Source organism: Callorhinchus milii, unplaced genomic scaffold, assembly GCF_018977255.1.
Source record: "Callorhinchus milii isolate IMCB2004 unplaced genomic scaffold, IMCB_Cmil_1.0 Scaffold18, whole genome shotgun sequence".
Classification (NCBI taxonomy): Eukaryota; Metazoa; Chordata; class Chondrichthyes; order Chimaeriformes; family Callorhinchidae; genus Callorhinchus; species Callorhinchus milii.
The window spans coordinates 13,700,516-13,723,994 of NW_024704759.1; the positions used below are offsets into that span (position 1 = coordinate 13,700,516).

The 23,479-nt window shown below is 48.0% G+C and overlaps 1 protein-coding gene across 1 annotated transcript in view; it reads right to left on the reverse strand.

Annotated features, from left to right (window-relative positions):
* Positions 1-5,003: 5,003 nt before the first annotated feature.
* plcg1 (phospholipase C, gamma 1) overlaps positions 5,004-23,479 on the reverse strand; it is a 40,206-nt gene continuing 21,730 nt past the window's right edge. Inside the window, exons 10-32 of the mRNA XM_007905193.2 lie at positions 23,022-23,140; positions 21,581-21,666; positions 20,279-20,399; positions 18,593-18,761; positions 17,705-17,824; positions 17,325-17,426; positions 16,539-16,726; positions 15,918-16,118; positions 15,385-15,504; positions 14,618-14,798; positions 13,884-13,961; positions 11,970-12,073; positions 11,323-11,419; positions 10,840-10,909; positions 10,230-10,393; positions 9,960-10,056; positions 9,265-9,489; positions 8,616-8,764; positions 8,114-8,228; positions 7,303-7,464; positions 6,779-6,873; positions 6,436-6,617; positions 5,004-5,584 (exon numbers count right to left, since the gene is read on the reverse strand). Of these exons, the coding sequence (XP_007903384.1) occupies positions 5,545-5,584; positions 6,436-6,617; positions 6,779-6,873; positions 7,303-7,464; positions 8,114-8,228; positions 8,616-8,764; positions 9,265-9,489; positions 9,960-10,056; positions 10,230-10,393; positions 10,840-10,909; positions 11,323-11,419; positions 11,970-12,073; positions 13,884-13,961; positions 14,618-14,798; positions 15,385-15,504; positions 15,918-16,118; positions 16,539-16,726; positions 17,325-17,426; positions 17,705-17,824; positions 18,593-18,761; positions 20,279-20,399; positions 21,581-21,666; positions 23,022-23,140 (2,985 nt within the window). The 3' untranslated portion in view covers positions 5,004-5,544. The remainder of the gene's footprint in view (positions 5,585-6,435; positions 6,618-6,778; positions 6,874-7,302; positions 7,465-8,113; positions 8,229-8,615; positions 8,765-9,264; positions 9,490-9,959; positions 10,057-10,229; positions 10,394-10,839; positions 10,910-11,322; positions 11,420-11,969; positions 12,074-13,883; positions 13,962-14,617; positions 14,799-15,384; positions 15,505-15,917; positions 16,119-16,538; positions 16,727-17,324; positions 17,427-17,704; positions 17,825-18,592; positions 18,762-20,278; positions 20,400-21,580; positions 21,667-23,021; positions 23,141-23,479) is intronic.

The following is a 23,479-nucleotide window of genomic DNA, read 5'->3' on the forward strand; positions in this document are numbered from 1 at the left end:
TGAGAAAAACAAAATAAAGCTACTTACACAGTCTCGCCAAGCGCAACCCAGTGAAAGGGGTTCAGAGAAACAAACCCCCTCTTTACACAAAGATCAAATGCTTCTCTTGAGTTTCGGTCCAGAGGCTTTTGTTTTTAATTTCCCATCTGTGCTTCAGGTGGCACATTGTTTACATGGAAAGAAGGAAATAGATGAAGGACTCACTTCCGTTTGATCATGAACACCGTTTGATGTCTGCGTGTGTCACGAGGAGACATTGGAACACTCTCATCTTCGAAGAGAAGAACTGGCGAGCGTTTCTGGCTGGGAGAAGAGGGGCACCTTGATCCAGATGCGCTAGCCGAGTATAATTCAACTGCAACTCGTGGTGGGTGTGGGGTGGGGGAGGGGGGGAGGGCAGAGAAAGTAGAGGAGGTGAATTCAGATGGATTTCTGGAGTCGAGTGTTGATTCTATGGGGACAGTTTTATCAATCGAAAAGGTATTTACGGAAATTAAACCAAAAGAGGAATTGCAAAGCTACTGTACATGGAGAAGGACTCTTATCGGGTTGTCCAGCGATTTCATCATGAAAGAGGTAAAGGGGTTTGGTCAATTGTTGTATCAATTCAGGTCCTAGGTCCATGATTGTCAGAATAGAAAATGTCAAGGAAATATGCAGGGCAAAAGGTACTTTTTTAATATATATTGTGTGTGTAATGTATATATCATATATATATATAATGAAAACAAGTTATCTTTGTCACATGAAAACCCCGATAATGTATAGTAAACTCCTGATAACTCGACCCTGATTTAACTTGTCGCTACCACTTAAGTCATCATGCTGTCAATAACCCCTCCGCATTTATTAATGTATTTATACATATGTCTGAATCACCCCTCCAGGTAACTCGTCACTGAGCCCTTGTTCCCTTTTAGTGACGAGTTATCAGCAGTTTACTGTAATTACTGTCTCCCCCTCCCCGTGGGGCTGGTTCAAAGTGGAAGGCTTGAAAGAGAAGGTCCACATGAGGGAATAATTTGTAAATGAGACTAGAAATGGAAACTGGAATACCTGTAGCCATCAAACGTTAGAGCCCTATTGCTGCTTACTATAGTCACTGCAATATTCAACATTTATCAAAAAAAACCCCACTTCTGTTTTTCTCTCTCATAATTCCCTCACATAGTGGTTTCTCCAGTTTAGTGCAATTGCTAAAACTAGTATGTTTGAGTAGATTAGCCTGTGCCTAAACAGGCGGGTCATTTATTTCTGTTGCATTTTCCTCTCTCTGGGATTTGGAATGACGTGTTGAACTAATCCTGTACCAACACAGTCCTCTGTCTCTCTCTCTCTCTCTCTCTGCCCATACCAGGGGGCTGAGGACCATTGTTAATCCTGTGACTCTTGTTCCTTAAACAGTGGGTGATCTCTCACGGAAGGTTGTTTTTTTTTCTTTATAAGTAAGGAAGGCTGAAAAGAATTGAATCATGCGTTATTCTGTCTGTCTGCTCTGTGGTGGGTTGGGTTTGTAAACCTGCCACAGCTTACTGAATGGAGGTAGCCTCGTTTTCTTACCGTTTATTTTTTTATATATATATATATATATATATGTAGCGTTTTTCCAGTGAATCTTGGAACAAATCGACCGTGGTTCTCTTCAGGCCAAGTGGACGGACCACTGGACATGAGAGCGAGTTTGCTCTGCTGCCTGCTGTTGCCCTGTTCGCCATTTAAATGTGACCAGGTTCACAATAGATACAAAGGGGGTTAGGGTGGGGTGGCGGTGGGTGGGGGGTGGTGGAAAAACACAGGGCAGCAAGACAGTTGGGGTTTTCCTGTGAGATAAACGCGTACTGCATTAGGAATCACTACCATGTGTATCTTAGTGAATACACAGGACACCAGGGCAGTTGCACTGCCACACAGCAATGGGAGCAGCGATCCATTGGGTCATTACTGTACTCTCGAGTACCTACCGTAGCAGATACACAGCACTTCAGAAAGAGGCAGTGGGGCCACATGGGCCAATTCTGCATGAGATATTAGGTACGTTTTTGGAGTGCGTGTTGGGGGTGGTGGGGTTTGGGGTGGGTGGGTGGGGGGGGGGGTGGGAAACGGGGGCTCCTTTCAAATGATAGACAGACAGTAAAAGGGCTTTAATATTTTGTAGGTTTGGATGGGGTTAGCTTTAGTTGGTACAAAATGTGCGGGTTAACCCTTTGAGCTCTTCGTCCCTAGTGGCCGAGGCAGGAAATCGCACCCCAGCAAAAACCAATCCAACTCATCTGAAGTCCTGTTCTCACAGAGGTCGTTGAACCCTATTTTTTCTTTAAAAAATACTAAAACGAACCGGTGGAACCTCCTCACGTCGGACTTTTTGCACACAGTTACTTTAGTGGGTCCTTTACCACAATTTTTTTGTTTCTTCTCTCTTTCGGAATAACCTCGCATTCGGACTAAATTATTTGGGAGTTAAATAATCCTGGGATAAAGCAGACGTTTGTTTCCTAGGAAGCTGCTAAGCAATGGCATGGAGTAGGCCACAGTCTTGCTGCTCGCTGACCATAAACCGAGGCTAAAGACCTCATTATAAACGCAGAAACCAGCGACATTGATCAGTAATGATTGCCTTCTGGGTGGACTTTGATCGACGGTTGACTTGTTAGAGTGCATCATCCCAACAGAACAGCCATGTTAGCATGTTTTATATTACTAGTTACCTTGATTTACTAAATTGAGAACAAAATGAATGCTAAATTATTTGATTAAAATTTTCAAATAAACAACAGACTCGCCCATTTCTTAACGCTTGTGTTTAAATGCCTCTGAACTCATTCACCTGGCACCAAGCCATGAATGTTTCGGAGGTTGTTGAGTCCCAAAGGGGCAGCTGGGAAGAGGGAATGAATCCGTCTGTGGATACTCCAGCTGGACTAGGATGTGTTGCAGGGTGTGATGACACTCTGAACCGATGGCACCTTTTCTCTTGCTGAAATGGGAACCTGTTCTGAAATAGTTGACCTGGCACCATTGCCCTCTGTAGCCAGTGATCCGAGAATGTTCTATCCACACACTCAGCAGACCCTGGGAACAAAATGCTGGCTTCTCCGAGAAGGTTGGAAGTAATGAATTGGCTGCAGCTTTGCTGGAGGCAACTTCACTGGTGGGCTGCCGATGGGCCGAATGGAGCAGAAAATGCCATCAAGTAGCTGCCAGCCATTTTCAGGTTCATTTGGCACTCGGCGCCTCGGGAAGTCCTGCCCACGTGGAAGGTGCTTGTGTATATCTTGTGGTCGTTCGACTGCACGGTGGAGACGTTGGACAAGGAGCAGGAAGCTTGTGCAAGTGTTGTCACCTGTAAGGGAACCTCATCCCACGCAAGTAAACCCTTAACCCAAAGAATGGGACCGATTTAAATGGTGATCATTTTGTTTATAAGAAAAAGTATCTCTCATTCTGTAAGTACGGCCTCAGGCTTTGTGTGGTTTATGCCGCTGCTGTTTCTGATCCGCGACAAGCCTCATAACGTGTATTTCAGTTTCCTTCATGTTTTACACCATCTTGACACATTGATGTGCAAATTGGGTGTTTGTGGGGAGTGAGTGGAGATAGAGTACCATTATTTAGATAAAATGTGACTAAATTATGGACACTGATAAGGGTCCTAATGGCTATGAGATTCTCTGTCTCTCCCTTCCCCAACTCCCCACGATAGCTTGCCTACAGATGTACCTTGAATAATAAGTCCTATAAGTATATCTCATAAAGCATTGTGGGTTTCAGGTGCAGTTTTATGTTAAGTTTGTCAGAAACGTCTGTCCTATGGTATCTGACACATCCACACTTTGGGAGATATATCATTTATGGTCAGAATACGAAGAGGCAACACCTTGAGTCCATATTAAAGGGGGAAGTGGATAGCTAACTGGTCTTCTGGGAAAATGTGCAATATCATGATTCGACCGCCTAGTTTGCCAACCAATAAAAACACAATGGTCACACAGTATAGCTCCCCTCCCAATCACTGTGATATAACAGGGCAGGGAGATTAAGTGGATTTTCAGTTTATAAACTGTTTATATTTCTGCAAAAGGTGAAAACTAGTATATAAAAAGCAGCAGCTGCAGGGAGGAGCTCATCTAATTGGTTCCACAGGCAGGAGTTGGAAAGGGTTGCGTTATTTCCTCCTTTTTTAGTTTGAATTATTTTTCTGCGCCAACAATTTCTTTCTTTTCTCCCCTCTCCCTTGCTTCCGAATCCCCTATTGAGTCCTCTTTCCTGTTCCAGTACCATGTTCTTTCTTGCCTTCATCTTCGAGGGGAGAGCTCTGTGCTCCCAGCCAACTGCTAACATCTGAGAGCACTTAATGTGGAAATGAGAGGACAATGGGAGAGCGCGGGGAGAGAACGCAAGCACCCATCTGGGCAGTTGGATCCGTGGATTGTACGCTGCTGTTCTGGCACTGCTTTCTTGTGGCACTCGCTTTGAAATGAACCTCCAGTTGCTTTCCAGTGTTAAATGTCCTCCGAATCCCCCCATTCCACCCAAACCCCCATCAAAACCAATTTTCAGCAAAAAACAATTCATTCCCGTGGCACTTGTGCAAAAGGATTGAAATTTTGATGAAATATACGAATGCCGGAGCGTCCAGAGGGGAAAATTTAATGGGCAGTTTTGTTGTAGCATCTTTCACGTCGGGATGACGTCTCAGAGTGCTTCCTAGGATTTACTGTAAAGTGTAGTATCTATGTTTTGTAGGCCAATAAATAAAAGTTTTGTATCTTCCAACACTCCGTGCGTTCTCCAACCAAGGTAATGTTGGGTTTGTGAACTCTTAAAAGAGTCTCTACACAGGTTCCGTTCTATAATCAGCAAGCCGAGGGTGGATGAAGGTTACTAGCAGTAACTTGTCCTCGGTCTATAAACCCTTCAAATAAGATTAGCGACCTTCACAGGTTTGTGGTGTGATTGCAACACAAGCAAATCTCAAACCAAATGAAGTGCACAAGACAGCATGATGATACATCACAAACATGTATTTAATAAACAAGGTCTAATATGCCTCAATGGTAAAGCATCCTCTTTATATTACATTATACTAGCACAGGCACATGTATAATAGCTGGGGTGATCTGTTTATTTGGTGGGGGGGGGGGGGGGCGGAGTAAGAACTATTCTCTCACAATTCTGTAAGCAATCAACTCACGAATGACTTCCCAACAGAAAATAAATTCCAACGATGTTACACTCTCGGCAGGTTCCAGTCTCTGTGTGGTGATGGACTTTTTTTTTGGTCTTAAAACCTTTTTTTCCCTCTCTCTTTTGGCAATGCATTAAAAAAAACGGAACTAACTGGCATTTACCGGGTTGGGGGAGAGGGGGGGAGGGAAGGGAGTTAGAATGCGGTTTCCCATGGATACGAGGTTTGGGAGTTGCATCGGAGAGGCTCCCAGAAATAGGCCAGAGCAGCAGTTTCCATAGAAACCAAATCGCAGCAGTCCGTGTCTCTAGAACTGACAAGGGCGTCCGTCTGTCCATGCTGTCCATGCTGGCGGGGTTTCATCTGTTGTCCCCACTTATCCTGGTCCTTCTTAATAACCTGTCGGATCGAAGGAGCGAGAGAGAGAAAAAAATAACAGTTCAGTTTACGGTGAAGCCTGCAAACGAGGAAACGTCCTAAACCACCCCACGCACTGTCACCACGAGCCGCTGTATTCCTCGTGTTGCTCATCACGTCTAACCTCGATCATCGTCATCACAATGATAATCATCCTTGCGTTTGGTACAGCGCCATCTCACGTTTGTCGAGACGTCTCAAAGCGCTTCACAGGACACACTGTAAAATGAATCGACTGCGTAGTTTGCTAGTGAAATGCGGCAGCCAACTGTAAATATAACTTACAAATAAGCAATTAGCACTAAGATATAAATAAAAGGCTCCAGGAGTACAATCCCTGCTAAAATTAATTGTGCGTGCGCGTGTGTGGGGAGGGGGGGGCATAAAACTCAACCAGCTCTAGAACAGGGTGGAGGCATCACAAGACATCATTGCTTCTAAGGTCAGTTCAAAGTGAAGTGCTTTTCTATGGGGCTTATACTGTCTATAAACGCAAGTCGTTCCATCAATCATGCTTCTCCTCACCACAGGCCATTTTCAGCTGCAATCAATGGGGTTTTTTTTTTAGTACGCCACTAATAATAATAATAATAATTTGGTCACTCAATCCACAGCGGTTTGTGGGACACTGCTGTGTGCAATTCTCTACCGCGTTTCACCCACGAGGCACCCAGTCACTACACTTCACAGTATATTCTGTAAAGCACTTTGAGACGCCGTGAAGACGGGATAAGGCGCTGCGTCAAATGCAAGGATTATGTCATCAATTATGTTTTTCAGTTCTCCACTAATAACCCCAGCAATTTTTTTTAACAGCAGCTGATCGATTTTACCTCCTATCCCGGGAGTCGGCAGGTTCCAGAGGCTGCTCCTGAAGCCCACGGAGTTCCTCCTGTTGGTATCGGGAATCGAAAGAGCCCTCCCTGCCCCTGTAGGCCAGCAGCTGGCTGGAGAGCTCGCTCGAGCGCTCCTGCTGAGACGGATTTGAGGCGCACAGAACAGAGTCACCGTTCTCCTGTGGGAGAAAGAAGCACGTTCAGCTTTCATTGAGTGAGAGAGAGAGAGAGAGAGAAAAAGACTGGAGACACATTGTTAAACCCCCCACCCTCTCCCCCCCCCCCACCGCCCCATTATGCTCTCCGTACAGAGCTCCGCTCCCCACCCCACTGCCTTCACCTTTATCAGAGACTCCATCACCACCAAATGAATCAACAAGGCTGCTAGTTCCAGGTCCTCGCTGTAGCTGTTCTTCAAAGGCACGGATCTGTAACCTGAACACAAGAGAGGCAGGTCAGGACTATAAGGGAGAAGAGGCCATAAGACAACACCAGAGGGACAGGCTCTGAGAGGCAACACAGGGAGCTGCAGGGTCTGAAGGTAGCAATGTTGACTACGAATGGGGAGAAAAATCTCATCAGGCACCCCATCACACCCCGCATTGGCAGAATCACTTGGTGGGTGTTCAAAAGGGAGATGGAATAAACTCCTGGTTTTAAGGGTATCCAGGGATATGGAGCAAAGACCAAAACGATGGGATTAAAAAAAAATCATACGGGTTGTTTGGCAGCATAGGCTTGATGGCCCTTCCTGTCTCTATGTGTCTTGTGGAAACCTGAAAGAGAGAGGGAGACACACACACACACAAAGGTACATTGGTAATCAAGGCTGGAGAAGTGAGGTGAAGTTGGCAACTCCCGTACCTGTTCTGATGGCTTTGACAGGAAGCGTTGCTTCTGCTAGGAAGTTGGGATCACTAAACACGTCCTCCTCATAAACCACAAACCGCAGGAAGCAGAACTCGGGGTTGCTGAGGTTTATAGAGAACGGCTTGGACATCCACGTGGGGTTTAGGCCATTATCCGCTGAATGAAAAAGAGGAAAGGTTAACACTTTTTTATATAACAATATTTTAATAATCCTTGCATTTGATACAGCGCCTTATCATGTCTTCGAGACGTCTCGAGAAGCGCTTCACGGAATATACTGCAAAGTGAATTTACAGTATGTTTTGTGGGTGAAACGCAGCAGCTAATTGTGGCAGCGAATTGTGTTTTGCACTGGGGGGGTACGGGAAAGGGGAAAGTCTTAGAAGACGGGAGAGATCCTTGATGATACACTGTCATTCATTCGGTCAATGTAAAAACACCTGTCCCAAACTTTCCTTTTCTTTCATCCGCTTCCAGCCTTTACCCTCCACTCAAAGATTTAAATATCTCTCCCCTTCCTGATTTAATACCTCAATCAAGTCTACATTCACTGTGTCATCTAGCCTCTGTGTCATAAGCTTTACAAGGAGTTAGGTGCTGGGAACTGTTTATTCAATGCAGGCGATTCTGCATGGAATGAGTTCAGACTACAGTGCAATAATAATAACAATCCTTGCATTTGATTATAGCTCCTTATCGCCGGGACATCTCAAAGTGTTTCCTAGGATTTTATTGTGAAATGTAGTGACTTTAACTGTAGCCAAAGATCCTTCTTGATCAAAGCTGATCTTGTGATTTCCCTTACCAACGATTTCACTCTTGTACTTGACATTGTCATAGTCCGCTCCGCAGACCTCGATCTCCACGAAGGGACAGGTGATGCCTCTCCCGTTTTTGGGCAGGTGTCGAGCACCCAGCACCTGGTTTGATTAAAGAGACGTTAGAAACAGTCTGAGCTCAGAGTGAACTTTCAAAGACAAACACTTTGGCGACTCTGAATGGTTCAAACACTCAAAGCCCGGTCTGTGCTGAGTTAGCTGATGAGAATACTGCTCAAAGGTCCATCCGCGCCTGTGTGTACAGGGCAGAGGGATAGGATCTGAGATTGCAGGCTTCCTGATCTACTCTCTGTGCCCTCGTTATTCGCCGTCATTCCCTATGAAGAAATCAGCTCTCTGCACAATCCCAAGAAATTGAGGTGATTGAACCATCACAGCCTCACAGACAGACTGGCAGACACAGACAGAGGCAGCTTTGTGGCAACTCGGGTGCCTTTTATGACAAAAAGGTAAGCAGGCATGACTGACCTGGAGCTGGATATTGAACGAGTCTGCGGGCCTCAGGGAATTCTTGTCAAACGGATCGAACTGCTCGTTTCTCATGATGTCCGGCTGCAGAACGTACCCACACTTCCCATTCATCATGAACAAGGACTGATTCATCTGCATGGGTTTGTCTAGAGGAGCAGACAGACCAGACAGGACATTCAAGACTCTTTGTACTACACAATGTACCAGGCCACTGGCCCAGGAAGCTGGCAGGAGGGAACACTGGAGCTTCACGTACCCATGGGTGGTTCTGCAGTAAAGAATGAAGTTCACCACTGTTTACCAGCCCAAGTGAACATAAGAACGTAAGAATTTGCTGGCGAAAGTCCATCTAGTTTGCCATCCACCATCCTGGCAGCTGCTAGACAAGTCGTGTCCCAAACTATACCGTGTATCTCCCCCACTCCTCCCACTGCCCCCCCCAGATATTATTATCTTGCAGAAATCTAGGGAGCCTGTTTACCACTCGCTCACTGTTAAGTAGCGTTTCCGCAGATTTCTTCTGAATTTAATCACAGGCCCTGGATTGGGTACTGGAGTCACTCTGGAGCGAGTGCGTGTTCCCGGAGTGACCCTGGAACAAGCGGGTGGAGGGAAGAGTAGGAGTAAAAGACAACCTAAAGGTTACCTGCAGTCTGAAAGTTTAGTGCCACCAACTGGCTCCCGCAGATCCACATGGGCAGAGGGTCATAGTTGGACGAATCGAGACGTTGGCCCTTTGGGTAGATACGGCTCAGCTGTAGCCGGTTGTACTGCAGGAACTTCTTCCCTTTGATCCTGTTCACATATTTCTCGGCTTTGGTTTCCGGGAAGGACGACATGTCCCTATAGCAGGCCCGTTCACTCCCGATCTCTGCAGCACCAGGGGGAGAAAAGATCATCACCACATCCCATCGGGGTAAAATACCCATTACACCCGTCCATCCCCGTCCAGCTCAACTTTACTTTGAAGTGCGCGTATGTGTGCGTGTTAAATGTGCGGTTGTGATTCATATCTTTTTCCCCTTTGCATAGACATGGAACGTGCCTAATTTTCCGTACTCCCGTTTGAAAGAAAAAAGTAATGTATCAGCGGGTTCTAATTTGCAGGATTGGACGACCCAAGGCGCTGGGGACAGCGAAGGCTTTGCACCCGAAGCCCGGGGGTTGGAGTTCAGAGGGTTGGAGGCCAGGGGAGCGGAGCTGGGAGGATGACCGAAGGCGGGGTCAAAGAGAAAGAGTCCTGAGACAGGTCTTGAAGGAGGCAAGCGAGGGGGGTGAGGCAGAGGAGTTCTGACGGGCACATGGCGGGGGGTGGTGCAGGTGAAGACAAACGTCGCTTACTTTCTTCATCGAAGGGGACAGGCCTGCAGTACACGACCAGGTCTGACAGCTCCAGGGCGATCTTCTTCCTGCGTTCCATTATTTTCCCTTCTTCTTTCTGAGGAAGAAATAAAGCCTTTTGTTTTTCTTCTTCTTCTTCTTCTTGCCGCAGTATCAAACGTTAAGGATTATCGTTGTTATTACGTCCTGTTTGACCGGCCAAGAAACCCGCGGCACTCCTGGCCGCCCCACACACCACACCACACCACAGGTGATGGAGGCTTTACCTACCCTGGCGTCTGCTGTCTGCGCCGCGTTACGTATTTTGGTCACCCAGTCGTTCAGTTCTTCCTGCGATTCTGCCGCCAGGTCCATGGACCCTCCGTGCCGGGAGTACGGGCCCATGTTTATCTTGAAGACGTACGGCCGGCTGCCTTTCCCCTCCGGATGCACAGCTGGAACAGCAGAGGGTAAGATTGTGGCTCATCTGTGACTCAACTCCCATTTGCCCCGTATCCCTGGACACCCCGACCTCACAGATAACTCGGGGTGGGGCTACCGTCAGTTCTTCCAACGCAATAGCATTAGTAAAGGGATGAGACTCCACACTAATCACAAAGGGGGCAAACCCACCTCACACAAGGGAATGGGGGGCCGGGGAGGGGGGGAATGGTGCACATATACATCACCTCTACAACCAGGTAGATATTTGTCAGGTCAGGGTATCGAGGGTTGCGAGGCAAAGGCGGGTAATTGAAGTTGAGGTACAGATCAGCCATGATCTTATAGAATGGCGGAACAGACTGGAGGAGCTAAATGGCCTCGTCCTGTTCTCACCTTTCTATGGTTTCGTTATCGGCGACATGCGGGAGCGAGGGCAAGGGACACTTGAGGAACTCACCAATCTGACAGGAAGGTACGTCCAGGACTCCGCCCAGGAGATCTCCGAGCGGGCTGTTTTCAGCGAGAGGCTGCAGGTGGAGGGAGGTAAGCACAGCGAGAGTGAGACCACTCCCCCACCAAGTCAAACCGCCGCTACCCAAAGCCCCCACAAGCTCAAGCTGCCGGAAAACGCTTCCAGCAGCCACGGAAGATTATCCGAGAGTTTTGACTCAAAAAAGTTGTTTTTTGTTTACACACACACACAAATTCAGTCAATCCTTCAGGGCGCAAATGCTTAAACTTTTATCTAATTCTTGTCTTATGGGTTTATTTAAAGTTTAGTAATAATAGCTTCAATTAAAAAAAAATGTGGTCACTCATTCCACGACTGTGACTGTGTGTGTGTGTGTATGTGTGTGTGGATACTCCTTTTAGATCATACAGAGGGCAATAGGTTTCTCAAAGCGTCTTATTGTTTGATTTCAGGAATGACTTGGCTTACTGGTCGCTCGGGTTCCGAGGTACTCGGGCTTGTTATCTCCTCCACATAGTTAGCCGGGAACCAGAGCTGTCGCTTGCCTCCATAGTCACCTTTCCACCTGGAGGGAAACGGAAGGGAGATCAGTTAATGATTAAGAGGGGAGAGAGATTTAAAAAAGCGTATAAACTGGAGGACAGACTCGTTAAAGTCTGTACTTCCATCATATTTAGTTAGTGAAGCCTTTGGGCTCTTTTCCTTTCTTTTTTATATAGGGGTTTTGATAGAGTAGGTGGGGAGAAACTGTTTCCACTGGCAGGTGGGGCGGTAACTAAGGGACATAGATTTAAGATAATTGTCAAAAGAGCCAGAGGGGAGAAGAGGAGAATTTTTTTTTACGCACATACACACATGCGCAGAATTGTTACTGTCTGGAATGCACTGCCTGAAAACGCTGGTGGAAACAGATTTGATAATAACTTTAAAAAGGATAGGAATTGGACAGGTACTTGAAAAGGAAAAGATTTGCAAGGATATGGGGTAAGAGCGGGGGAGCGGGACTGATTGAACAGCTTTTCTAAAGAGCTGGCGCAGGCACGATGGGCCGAATGGCCTCCTTCTGTGCTGTAATATAATCTAGGGTTCTCCGCCCTCGCGCCCCACACCCTTACCAGCCCCCGTCCTGCTTGTCAACGTTCTGAATGATGGCGTGCTTGCAGAATGACAGCTCGTCATCCCTCTGCTGTCTGTAGTCGTACATCGCTTTCACCGTGCACTGGAACAAACACCAGGGAGGCAACGTTATACATAACCAGTGGATCATCGCCAATCAACCCATCACCCAGCGATCAGACACTCAGCTGTTAGTGGAAACCCTGTTGGAAGAACTCTTCGGCACGTGACCGCACGCAACCCAGCCTGGCTCGCGCTCGTAGGTCTAACGATATTAATAGTCCTTGCATTTGATACAGCGCCTCATCCAAGCCTTCGAGACGTCTCAAAGCGCTTCACAGGAATATACTGTAAAGTGCTCTGAGTCGTCGAGAAGATATGAAAAGTGCTACATCAAATGCAAGGATTATTATCATGTATATTTTGTGGGCGAAACGCGGAAGCCAATTGCGCACAGCAGCGTCCCACAAATAGCCCTGGATTGAGTGACCGATATTTTTTTGGGGGGGGGGGGGGAGAGAAGGGATTATTACCCCCGGAAAGCGATCAGCCAATCGACTAACAACTGATTCTATGGCGGGGTGGTATTTTTGCGGACACCAACTGCCCCATGTACCCCACGTAGCCTTGTCTTGAGTTGATAGCACCCCCCCACCCCCCCCTGTCAGGTTTAACTCCGGTCCTGTTTACGGTTTCCTTGCGAATGGAATCGTCGAGCTGTTGACACAGGCTCCTTGCGCACGCGGATTTGGAGCGAGCCCTGGATTAGCATTTGCAAAAAAGAAAAAGGGTTGGAATTTCAGGCCTCAACGAGAACTGCTGTGTTGTCATCAGACATCTGGGTGCACGAAGCCCGCCACTTGGTGGAGCTGCCACAGAAAGAGCAGCACGATAACAACTGACGATGTCGTGGAGGACACGGCCGGAGCCAACGGGCAATCAGACGCCCACACAAACGATTTTCACCAGTTACACCAGCGCTGCCTGGTGGTCAGAATGAGCCATCGCCTAAGCACATTGGCGTTGCTGTAGGAAGAGCAAGGGATACAGCAGGTCGAAGCCCAGCTCGGCTCAACAGCTGCTTCTGTAGCACAGTTCTCGTAAAACACGGCAATCCCTGCATGACTGGACTGAATTCTTTCCACCCTGGGGATGTCCACTCGCCCATTTCTCATAATAATCCTTTTTNCATTTGATCCTGGCATTTGACACAGCGCTTTATCGCGTCGTTGAGACGCCTCAAAGCGCTTCACAGGATACACTGTAAAGTGGGTTGACTGCGTGTTTTGTGGGCGAAACGCGACAGCCAATCGCGCATAGCAGCGTCCCCACAAACAGCTGTGGATTGAGCGACCAAATTATTACTATTATTATTAGTGGCGTACTATAAAAACACATTGATTGCAGCTGAGAATGGCCTGTGGTGAGGAGAAGCACGATTGATGAAACAACTTGTGTTTATAGACCGTCTAAGCCCCATAGGAAAGCACTTCATTTTGAAGTGACCTTAGATTTTCGTGGATTGATTTTCTTTACAGGGATTATTACCCGCCGGAAAGGGATCCGCTAATTGATTAACAACCTGGTTCCTACTTACTGCTGGGTAAACAGAGGTGTGTGCGTGTGTGTGGAGTAAGAAAATTTACCTAAGGTCTCACCCCAATTCCTGGAAGAAGAGATGCACTTTACATTTTGAAGTAAGACTGTAATCTCCACTATACTCCTAGGAGGCTTTTGACCGCTCAACCCCACCCCCCCACCCCAACTCCCACCACCCCCACAACACCACCCCACATCCCGTGTCCATGATCCGAACTAAAACACATGACCACATCAGGAGCTCGGGTCTTGAGCAGCCTGAACCACAGATAGTGGGGCTGGAACGGGTAGAAAGTGCGCCTGCAATAACTGACCTTAAACATGGGCATCTGGTTAGCTTCCACGTAGAACCCTGGCTGCCGTCCTTCATAGAGCGCACCATAGTCCGGTTCCTGAAGGAGGAAAACGGGAGAGACAACACGAAACCCTTCACGTTGTGTTCTTCCAGTCAAATCAGTTTACAAAAAATTGCAAGGGTGACTTTACCAAAGGTCAATCAATCTCTGCACACAAGCCCGGCACGGTCTCACAACCAACCACCCAACCCTGAAATATTGTTCTGAGACACTTCAGGAGGAAAAACAAAAACCCACAATCGCTGCGAGTTTAGAATAAAACGGCTTCACCGCGAATGTGAAGGTGAAGACAAATTTGCAGGGCTGTGAGGAGAGAGCGGGGTAGTGCGATTAACATGGACACGATGGGCCGAATAGCCTCCTTCTGTGCTGTATGACTCTATGATTCTCAGGTTGGAGGCTGGGGAAACTTTGGATCCTGTTGGCGCGCACACAATTACAGCAAGGCCTTTGAACAGCGAGAACGCTGGCTGGTTTTCCAGCCTCAACTCCACGCCCAGGCAAATAAGAGATCAATTGTAGCTCCGTTCAGCTGGGGAAACGTAAAGGTCCAGACGAACACACCAAAACTCTAAGCGACACACATTAACCGCAGGCTGCGGACACGAGGGCGATGAAGGGTTAATTCTCGCTGGACAGCAATTAATTTCTCCCCCGCCACACCCCTCCCCCCTTCCCCTCCTCTCACGTACAGCTGTGCCGATCTTTTCCAGCGTCTCCTCGTTGATGGGGTAACGGAGCTTCATCTTCCTGTACAGCGGATGTTTCTCGTGGTAACTGACCAAGTCGACCAGGCTGTCGAACTCCGAGTTGCCCAGGAAGACCAACTGTCCCTCCTGCTGGACACGGCAATGCTTGATCTTCCCCTCAGCTCTGCGAGGAGTGAGGGAGTGAGAGAGGAGGGCAAGAGAGGGAGCGAGAGAGGGGGCGAGAGAGGAGGGCGAGAGGCAGAGATTATAAACACGGCAATTCTTAACAGGGAAACGAGGCGTTGCTGCGGGTTCCCCTCAGGAGGCCTGAAATTCCACCCATCCTTTGCCCATTCCAAGCATTTTGTCTTCAGATTTAAGACTGGGTAGAAATTGTGAAAAATACTTCAATCGTGTCTGAATTTTTTTTTATTTTATCTCTTTAGGAGAACTGTGAAAGCCCAACCGGTTGTTACTCCCCCAACCCCACCACCCGCTGCCTCCGCTCATGGTGGCCCCAAAACCCTGGAACTCTCTCCCTCGATCCCTCCGCCTCGCCCCCTCCCTCCCCACCTTCAAATCCCGCCTAGAGACCTTCCTTTTCGATCGTACTTACGGTCGCATCACCCCCATTCCTTCTCACCCCCCTCCCCCCACTCGCTGGCTCGGGGTCAGACGCCGCCACTGTCAAGCGTGAAGGGCGCGGTGTAAATGCAAGTTGTTGTTGTTGTTGTTGTGATGCCAGTCGTTGTCCCTGAACGTTGACTCACCGGAAAGAGATTGCGTATGAATTGGGTTCGTTTCTCTTTCGAACCAGAAAGGCTCCATCTCGTGGGACCCTCATCAGCATGTTCTCTGCCTGGACCCGGGACAGGTTAGCGTGGTACCACCTGCTCAACGGAAAATTAACATAAAATCTTTGTAAGTTTTCTTTTTCCGCAAAAGAACTAGCCATCCTTTCCTAACGCTCGAGTCCCGCCGTTCAACAAACGGCTTGGCCCGGTTCACTCGATCCAACCCACAACCCCACCCCGCCGTGGGTAGGCGAGCTTTCAGACATTCTGACCCCACTCTCTGCACCCTCCACCTTGCCCCTTAACTGCCCACGCTCCTTAAGATCTGCCTTTTCAGCCTTGCTTTCGGTCACCTTCGGCCACCCTCCTTTGCCCTCATCCAACCTCCAGCTCGGGTCCACATCCCTGACTGTCCGGTCGGTGTCTTGGGACGTCCTCCCGACGTGAAAGGCAGGCGCTGTGTGAATGCCATTTGTTGCAGTGGTTGCTTGTTGTCCACAGGCACTTACTCTTTGCTCTCATGTGCGTTGGTCTGAGGCACTGGCTCGGTCAGTCGCATCTCAAACTCATTGCAGCGCAGGGGGACCTGTTGATAGTGAGTGATCAGGGCGTACAGGCTGTCAAACACCAGGTTGTCCGTTAGGTAGAACTTGGGGGTGCCCGCCTCCTGCCGGGAGTGGATGCGGCAATGCTGCACTTTCCCGGATCTCCTGCGGCGTGGGGGGAAACAACAGGAACGTCAACGACTGTCGCCCCGGTGACAGCAGCGAAACCTTAGGCAAGTTTCCTTACTCCGCACACGCACACCTCTGTTTACCGAGCAGTAAGTAGGAACCCGCCTGTTAGTCCATTAGCGGATCGCTTCCCCCCTCACCCCCCCCCACCCGCCACCTCCCAAAACAATTGGGTCACTCAATCCACGATGGTCTATGGGACAAATTGGCTGTGCGCAATTGGCTGCCGCGTTTCGTGCACGAAAATACACAGTCACTCCCCTTTACGGTGTATCCCGTGAAGCGTTTTGAGACGTCGCAACAACACGGTAAGGCGCCGGATCAAACGCAAGGATAATTATTATTGTTATTATCATTATTGTTATTAATATCGCGCTGCGTCACGACGGCACTTACCAAAATGAGAGCGTGTAATCACCAACGAAGGTTTCGCTCTCTCGCACCAGGAAGGAGCCGTTCGGGGCCCCGGTTTCGATGCAGTATTCCGTTAGCAGCCGCTCCGCTATCTGCCTGCCGTCGCGCCCCGCTCCCAGCTTCCCGTGGAACCACTTCTCTGTCACGTGAAGCTCAGTGCCATTGCAGGGCTTGAACACAAGAGAGCGTTCATTCACATCGTGCGATGATTAAACCACAGCACACGGGTGCGTTTTCTTCACCGTAGCGACACCCCCCCCACCCCCACCCACCCACCCACAGTAACATGTCACAAGCTGCATCCGTCAATCCAGAAAGAACTATGCGTTCGAAGCTGCCTCGCTTGCTATGTTTATTGGTTACGTTTCGTTAAATTCCCGTTTTTGTATCATTACCACACAGACAAAAAACACTCACACATTGTAAGTGTTGCGACGCAGCTCAGCAAAAAAAAAACAACCTCTCCCATTACCATTTGGCTCGCAGGGCACAGAACATCTCTCGCCTACTTCGACCAAAAATCTGCCTGGGATCTACCGCAAACTTATCGAACTTTGTTTGCCACCCGTATCGACTCCGAGCCGGTCCAGGTCCAACGAGACCACACGCCTCCCTCCTACCAAGGGTGTGTTTATTTAGGCACGGCAGCCATGCGTCAACTTCGAAAGGGCAGAGGGTTGAGTTGAATGGAGAAATCAGAATTCGAGCTCGGTATCTCCCACCCGGAGCTTTCTCGGGTATAGGGACCACCAAGGAGTTTGCACTCACTTCGCGCTGTTCTTCCTCATCTTCGTTTGTCTGGTTCCCAGATGTCTCCTCCGAGTAATAGATTTTGCTGCTGGTGAGGACGAAGAAATGTGGATTCCATTCCTAAACACAGGATGAAAATCAGGAGACACTGTCCATGTAAACACACAAGAGGAGAGCGCGACAGTGGGGAAAGCTCATTGATAGAAGGCACAGGCAGACTCATAGAGAACCGCTTGGCGTCGCTTGCAAAATGCACAGTTACCACACTTTACGGTGAATCCCGTGAAGCGTTTTTTAGGGTTGCCCCCTCAGGTGAAAGGCTCCCGTTATCAAATCTTATTGTGATATAGGGTGAATGTATACGATTACGTCGGGTGGGGGTTAAACCTGAGACTCACGTGGTTGATGGGATCCTCCAGGTACAAGATTCCATTTTTTATGGAGTTACTGATGTCGTTTTCGGAGTAGGTGGAGGTCGAGACTTCCTCGTAGGCACTTCCCTCAGCCAGCTTCTTGTGCTGCAGGAAAGGCAATGATACAAGAGGGTAACAGCTACGTAAATAGTATTAAACGGGTCACTCAATCCACGGCTGTTGGTGGGGACACTGCAGTGCGCGACTGGCTGCCGCGTTTCGCCCGCAAAACATACAGCCGGACGGCTTTACAGTATATTTACAGAGCTCTTTGAGATGTTTTGAAATTGGTGAGTCGCGCGAGAGCACCATTGACGTACTCTGGTGATAATTTAGACACAGGTTCTGAAATGGTGGGTGTTGGGAACAATGAAGATGTCCAACGGTAAGGTGGAGTTTGGGCAACTGGTCACCAGGTGTCAGCACTCCAGCCTGAGTCAGTAGGTTGTTGATTCCAGCCCCACATTGGGACTCGTCGAGCTCACGGTCTTGGTTGACACCCCACTGCAGGCTGCTTTTTTTTTTCATCTGCGAAATACAGTCACTACACTTTTTTGACAAAATGATTCACTGTCCAGCCACGGCGCCCAGAAACTTTTGGAACCATCTCCCTCAATCCCTCCGCCTCGCCCGGTTCCATCCCCATTTTCAGATCACGCCTTAAGATCATCCTCTTCGACCGCGTTTACGGTCACCTCCCCCTGGCTTGGCGCCGGGCTCCCCCACTGTTAAGATCTCCGACATGCTACCCCGCGTGAATAGCCCTATATAAATGCAAGTTGTTGTGGTGGTGGTGATAAAGCACTGCATCAAATGCGAGGAATATTATAATTATCATTCAAACAAAGACCAAGTAATGAAGAGGCAACAGACCTTGATCAGGATTTTTCTCCTCAGTTGACTAGGTGATGGGAGCCCATCTGCGGTGATGTCCACAGGCTTTGTCAGCAGCATGTCTGCAAACACCTTCTTGAAGAATCCGGCCATGTTTCTCTGTTGGACAATGCTGCAGTGATCTTCAATGGACAGGATCACAGGATATCTGTCAAAAGCAGAGAACACAATAAATAAGACTCAACACTGGCAGGTTACAGAAAACCCGAGATAAGTCCGACGTCTTTAGGCACCTTCCCTATTCATTCCACTAACAATAATAGTAATTGTGGTCACTCGATCCACAACTGTTTGTGGGACGCTGCTGTGCGCAATTGGCTACCGTGTTTCGTCCACAAAATATACAGTCAGTCACTACACTTTACAACATGTTCTGCGAAGCGCTTTGAGACGTCCCAACGACGTGGTAAGGCGCTATATCAAATGCAAGGATTATTATTGTTTTAAATTATTATTATTCCCAAGACTTCAGCAAATCTGAGCTGCAAGGCAGTTACCAAACACATCCAACTCACTGTCTGGGTTCCCATCAACAACAAATTACATTTGTGTGGCGTCTTTCATGTTGGGAGGACGTCCCAAGGGGCTGAACCACATGTGGTCACAGCCCAGTGGGTGGAAGGTAACTCAGTGGGACCAGCATTGGCCTCAAAAGACCGTGGGAGGAGAGTAAATTGCATGCGTGTGTGAGCGCGTGCGTGAGTGTATGTGTGCACGTGTGTATGTGTGCGCGCGTGTGTGTGTGTGTGTGTGTGCGTGCGCGTGTGTGACTGTGTCGAAAACTGTTAGGATCCAGGGAAAGGAACAGTATTTGTTGGGGATAATCCCTGCTGTTCTGGTGTAGTATGTAAAACCCCAGCGGAAAAGAGTATGCATAACCCCAGATCTAAAATCTCAAAAGAGTGGGTGGGGGGGGGGGGGGGGGGTGTCACAGGAAGGAGCACAGAAGTCCCTGGATAAACACTATACAATGATACTAAGGTGACGATAGCGTTGACACGTTGGGGAGAATGACAGGATTTGTTTTGCCTATTGGGTCCGCTGAGAGGGTTTTGTTACGTGAGTGTGCACAAGTGTGTGGGTGAGAGTGAGTGAGCGTACGAGAGTACAGAGAGGGAGTGGGTGTGAGAGAGAGAGAAAGAGTGGGTGTGAGAGAAAGAGCAACTATCTGAGTGAGTGAGAGAGCGCGCGTGTGTATCGGTGGTGGGAGGGGGGAGGGGGGGGGGGCAGGCGGAAAGAGAAAAAGAGAGAGAGAGGAAAGGAAGTAAAGAACACAGATTCAATCTCTCCACGTGTCTCTGACCCCGATCTCAAGTTACACTGCTTCACAGGGTTAACGAACACAGACTGAATATCTCACCATAGAAGAGAAAGAAGCAGAAACAAAAGGCTTTCATGCCCTCGTGAAACAATAACAACAATAATCATCCTTGCATTTGATATAGCGCCTTATGACGTCTTCATGATGCCTCAAAGCGCTTCACAAAATATACTGTGAAGTGAATTGACTGTATACTATGTGGGCGGAATGAAGAAAAACTGCAAAAGTTCAGAGCGATAAATAAATCTCATCAATCCAGAATAATGCAAATGAATGCCGTGGGGGTGAGAGAGACAGGTGACAGGCTAAGACCTGCAGAAATTCAGACAAGAGATATAACTTACTCTGAAGTCACAAAGGCGTGTTCTTTAATCGTCGTTAGAACATCAGAAAATCTGATCTTTGAAGTCAGAGTGTGTCCGTGGTATATCACCGGCATCCCCTCTGGTCCATCCCAGCAATCCACTGTAACAGACATCAGCATCAACAAACTTCCAGTTAAATTGGCCTATTTATCTCCTGGCTGCTGCGTTTGGCCCACAAACACTCAGTTACTACACTTAGAATCACTTACCGTAAAGTGCCTTTGAGATGTTTTGACATTGCCCACAAATATATAGTCAATTCACTTTACAGTGTGTTCTGTGAAGCGCTTTGGGACGTCCTCCCGACGTGAAAAGCGCTATATCAAATGCAAGGATTATTATTATTATTATTATTGCACCAGTTAGAAGAATTATTTTAATAATACTAATAATAATCCTTGCATTTGATGTAGCCTTACCATGTCTTCGAGACACATCAATGCACTCTGAAGTGAATTGACTGTATATTGTGTGGGCGATATTATCATTATGATTAAAATTGGCGAAGTGACTGTATGCTTAACCCTGATTCAAATGGACAAAGCTATTAGAGACGATTACTGTGCTACACCTGACCTGGGAGCGCTAGACGCTGGCAATGGATGCAAAAAAGTGAACAGTGTTTCATTCTGAGCTTCTCAGCCTCAATCGCCACAAAAATTCAACCACGTAAAAAAATATATATTTACAAAAACACCCGAAACATTCCGTCTCGTTTTTGTGTTAAAAAAAATTTGGGGTTTTGGGAATTTGCACAACCCAATCCTTCTCCCTACAAGTGGGATATTACTCTGCTTTCAGAGTGGGATGGAGTCTGCGTACAGTATTCTGACCTCTGGTCTGCCAACGGCAAAATACATCTCGATCTCACTGAAAGTGAACATAAAGGGTGCATTTATCATGGGGTTCGTCTCAGCGGAAACTAGGTCTTTTTATTACATTCTTGCTGCTCATTTTTGAATGTCAAAGTGAAACGTTATATAATGTACCCACAACACAGCAGAGAGAGAGACTTCCATTCCATCCGTCTCGACTGGTTCAGCCCAGGTTCCCAAGATGTGAATGGATAGTATTTAACTGACTGTGCCTCTCAGTCTATACCCCAAGTCCTATTTAAACACTTAACTTCCTCTACGCTGACAGCCACAAATAAACACATGCTTTTCATTCAAAGCCGAACTTGCAATGTCGCTCTCCTAATGGTTCCTGTGCGAGAGAGGATTTCCATTCGATGAGCTTCCGCAACTCTGCGTTGCGTAAAAGTTACTTTGCTTTACTTACGCTCAATACAGCGACACCCCATCCTCAGGCAACGGGCATAGGCTTCCAAAGAGGACTCACTAGAGAACTGGTCCCCCGTCAGGTAGCTGTAACACAGTTAAGGGGCGTCAGCATAGGGCAGTGTCAGTGGTAAGCCACATCAAAGGTAATAATCCCTTCAAAAATAAACAACAATAATAAATTGGTCACTCAATTCCACGACTGTTTGTGGGACGCTGCTGTGCGCAATTGGCTGCCGTGTTTCGTCCACAAAATATACAGTCAATTCACTTTACAGTATATTCTGTGAAGCGCTTTGAGACGTCTCGATGACGTGATAAGGCGCTGTATCAAATGCAAGGATTATTATTATTATTTTAATACTCTCTGGAATTGGCTAAACAGGATGAGTCCCTCCAGGGAGACCGCGAGAGAGAGAGAGAGAGAGAGAGCGCGTTCCATTCCAACAATCTATCTCTGGGATTTCCAGGTGGAGGTGGGATGTGTGAGATTCTCTGCTTGGTTTGGATGCTCTTTTGAACTCACGCTGACGGGTTTCCGCGTGTGTCAGGCTGACCCCAAAAAAATGCAGCTTACTCCTCAGATGAAACCCCTTTTGAGTCAATTTATGATCTGACGCCCTGGTTCGCCACTTCCTGTTTATGATGATTTTTTTTTCTAGCAGAGATGTTACCATAATTGAGTGACAACTGCAGTCAACAGACAATCTACTGGTCGCGAGACTGACTGACTGTGACTGACTGACTGACAAATTACTGCTGTGGTCACAGGTCACAGACCGCACTCACGCACAACTTCTCTTAGTTAGCTGCACCCAGGTAATAAGTCGGCTGCAACTGAGCCACTTCAAGTGCTGGACCCAGCCCAGCAGAGTGGTTTTCCTGAAAGAGGATGGGCAATAAATCCCGTCCCGCCCACATCCCCCCGCCCCCCCAATCTGTCTCCTCTGTCAGCCCATATGTGACAAAACCTAATGAAGATCTTCGAGATGAACATGGTCCCTCAGTGTAGAACTGACGATGTGGGTTAAATAATAATTCTCCCGAGATCCTGTACTGACCGACCGACCGACCGGTCAGTCACTCCGTCAGGGCCATCTGCCTATTTTCCTTTTGTAACCCCGAAACTTTCTTTCCTCTTGTACTCCCCTCACCACCACGACTACCCCCCCTCCCCCTCCACCCCACCCACCCCACCCCCACCACCCGCCCCTTTTGCTTAAAGCACACAAGCACACCAACATCGGGTCTACCAGGTGTACAGAAAAGCAAGGCCACGGAATCCTCGGTTGTGAATACTTGGCCAACATTACAGCCCACTTGATATTGTATCGGTTTGCTCACCGTTCAAACAACTCTGGAAAAGCAAAGCGTGACGGTAACATGTAACTTAGCTGCCCTGAGCTGTGTGGTGTTGCAGAAGAGCCGGGGATGTCACTCACGTGTTATGAGAAGAAGAGATCCAGTAATGAGACAGGGGGCTGTTCATCTCCTCAAGGCTAACCTGATCAAATCCCGCATCCCAAGCTGAGTTTTCCTTGGAAAACAGGAAACTCAGGAACTGAAAAGGAAAAGAAAATATCATGAGGTTCTAGCCCGACCGAAGATTTCAGCTTTCGGCCTTCAACCTGACACTTGCTGGTACTGTCTTCCCCTCCCCTTTCCTCCTCTCTCACAAATCATGCACCCCCACCCCCCCTCCACCCCTTGGGAGATGTAGATCGCAATACTCTGGAGAACAGTCTTAAGTCTTAGAGAAGTGCTACCCTCTGTGAAGGGCGCTATATCAATGAAAGTTGTTGTTATTGTCTCAGACTATCAGAAGCGAATGGGCGTCTGCATTGGCTCATTCTCACTCTTCAATGGGAAGTACTATCACTCCTCTCAGCTGCCATTGGAT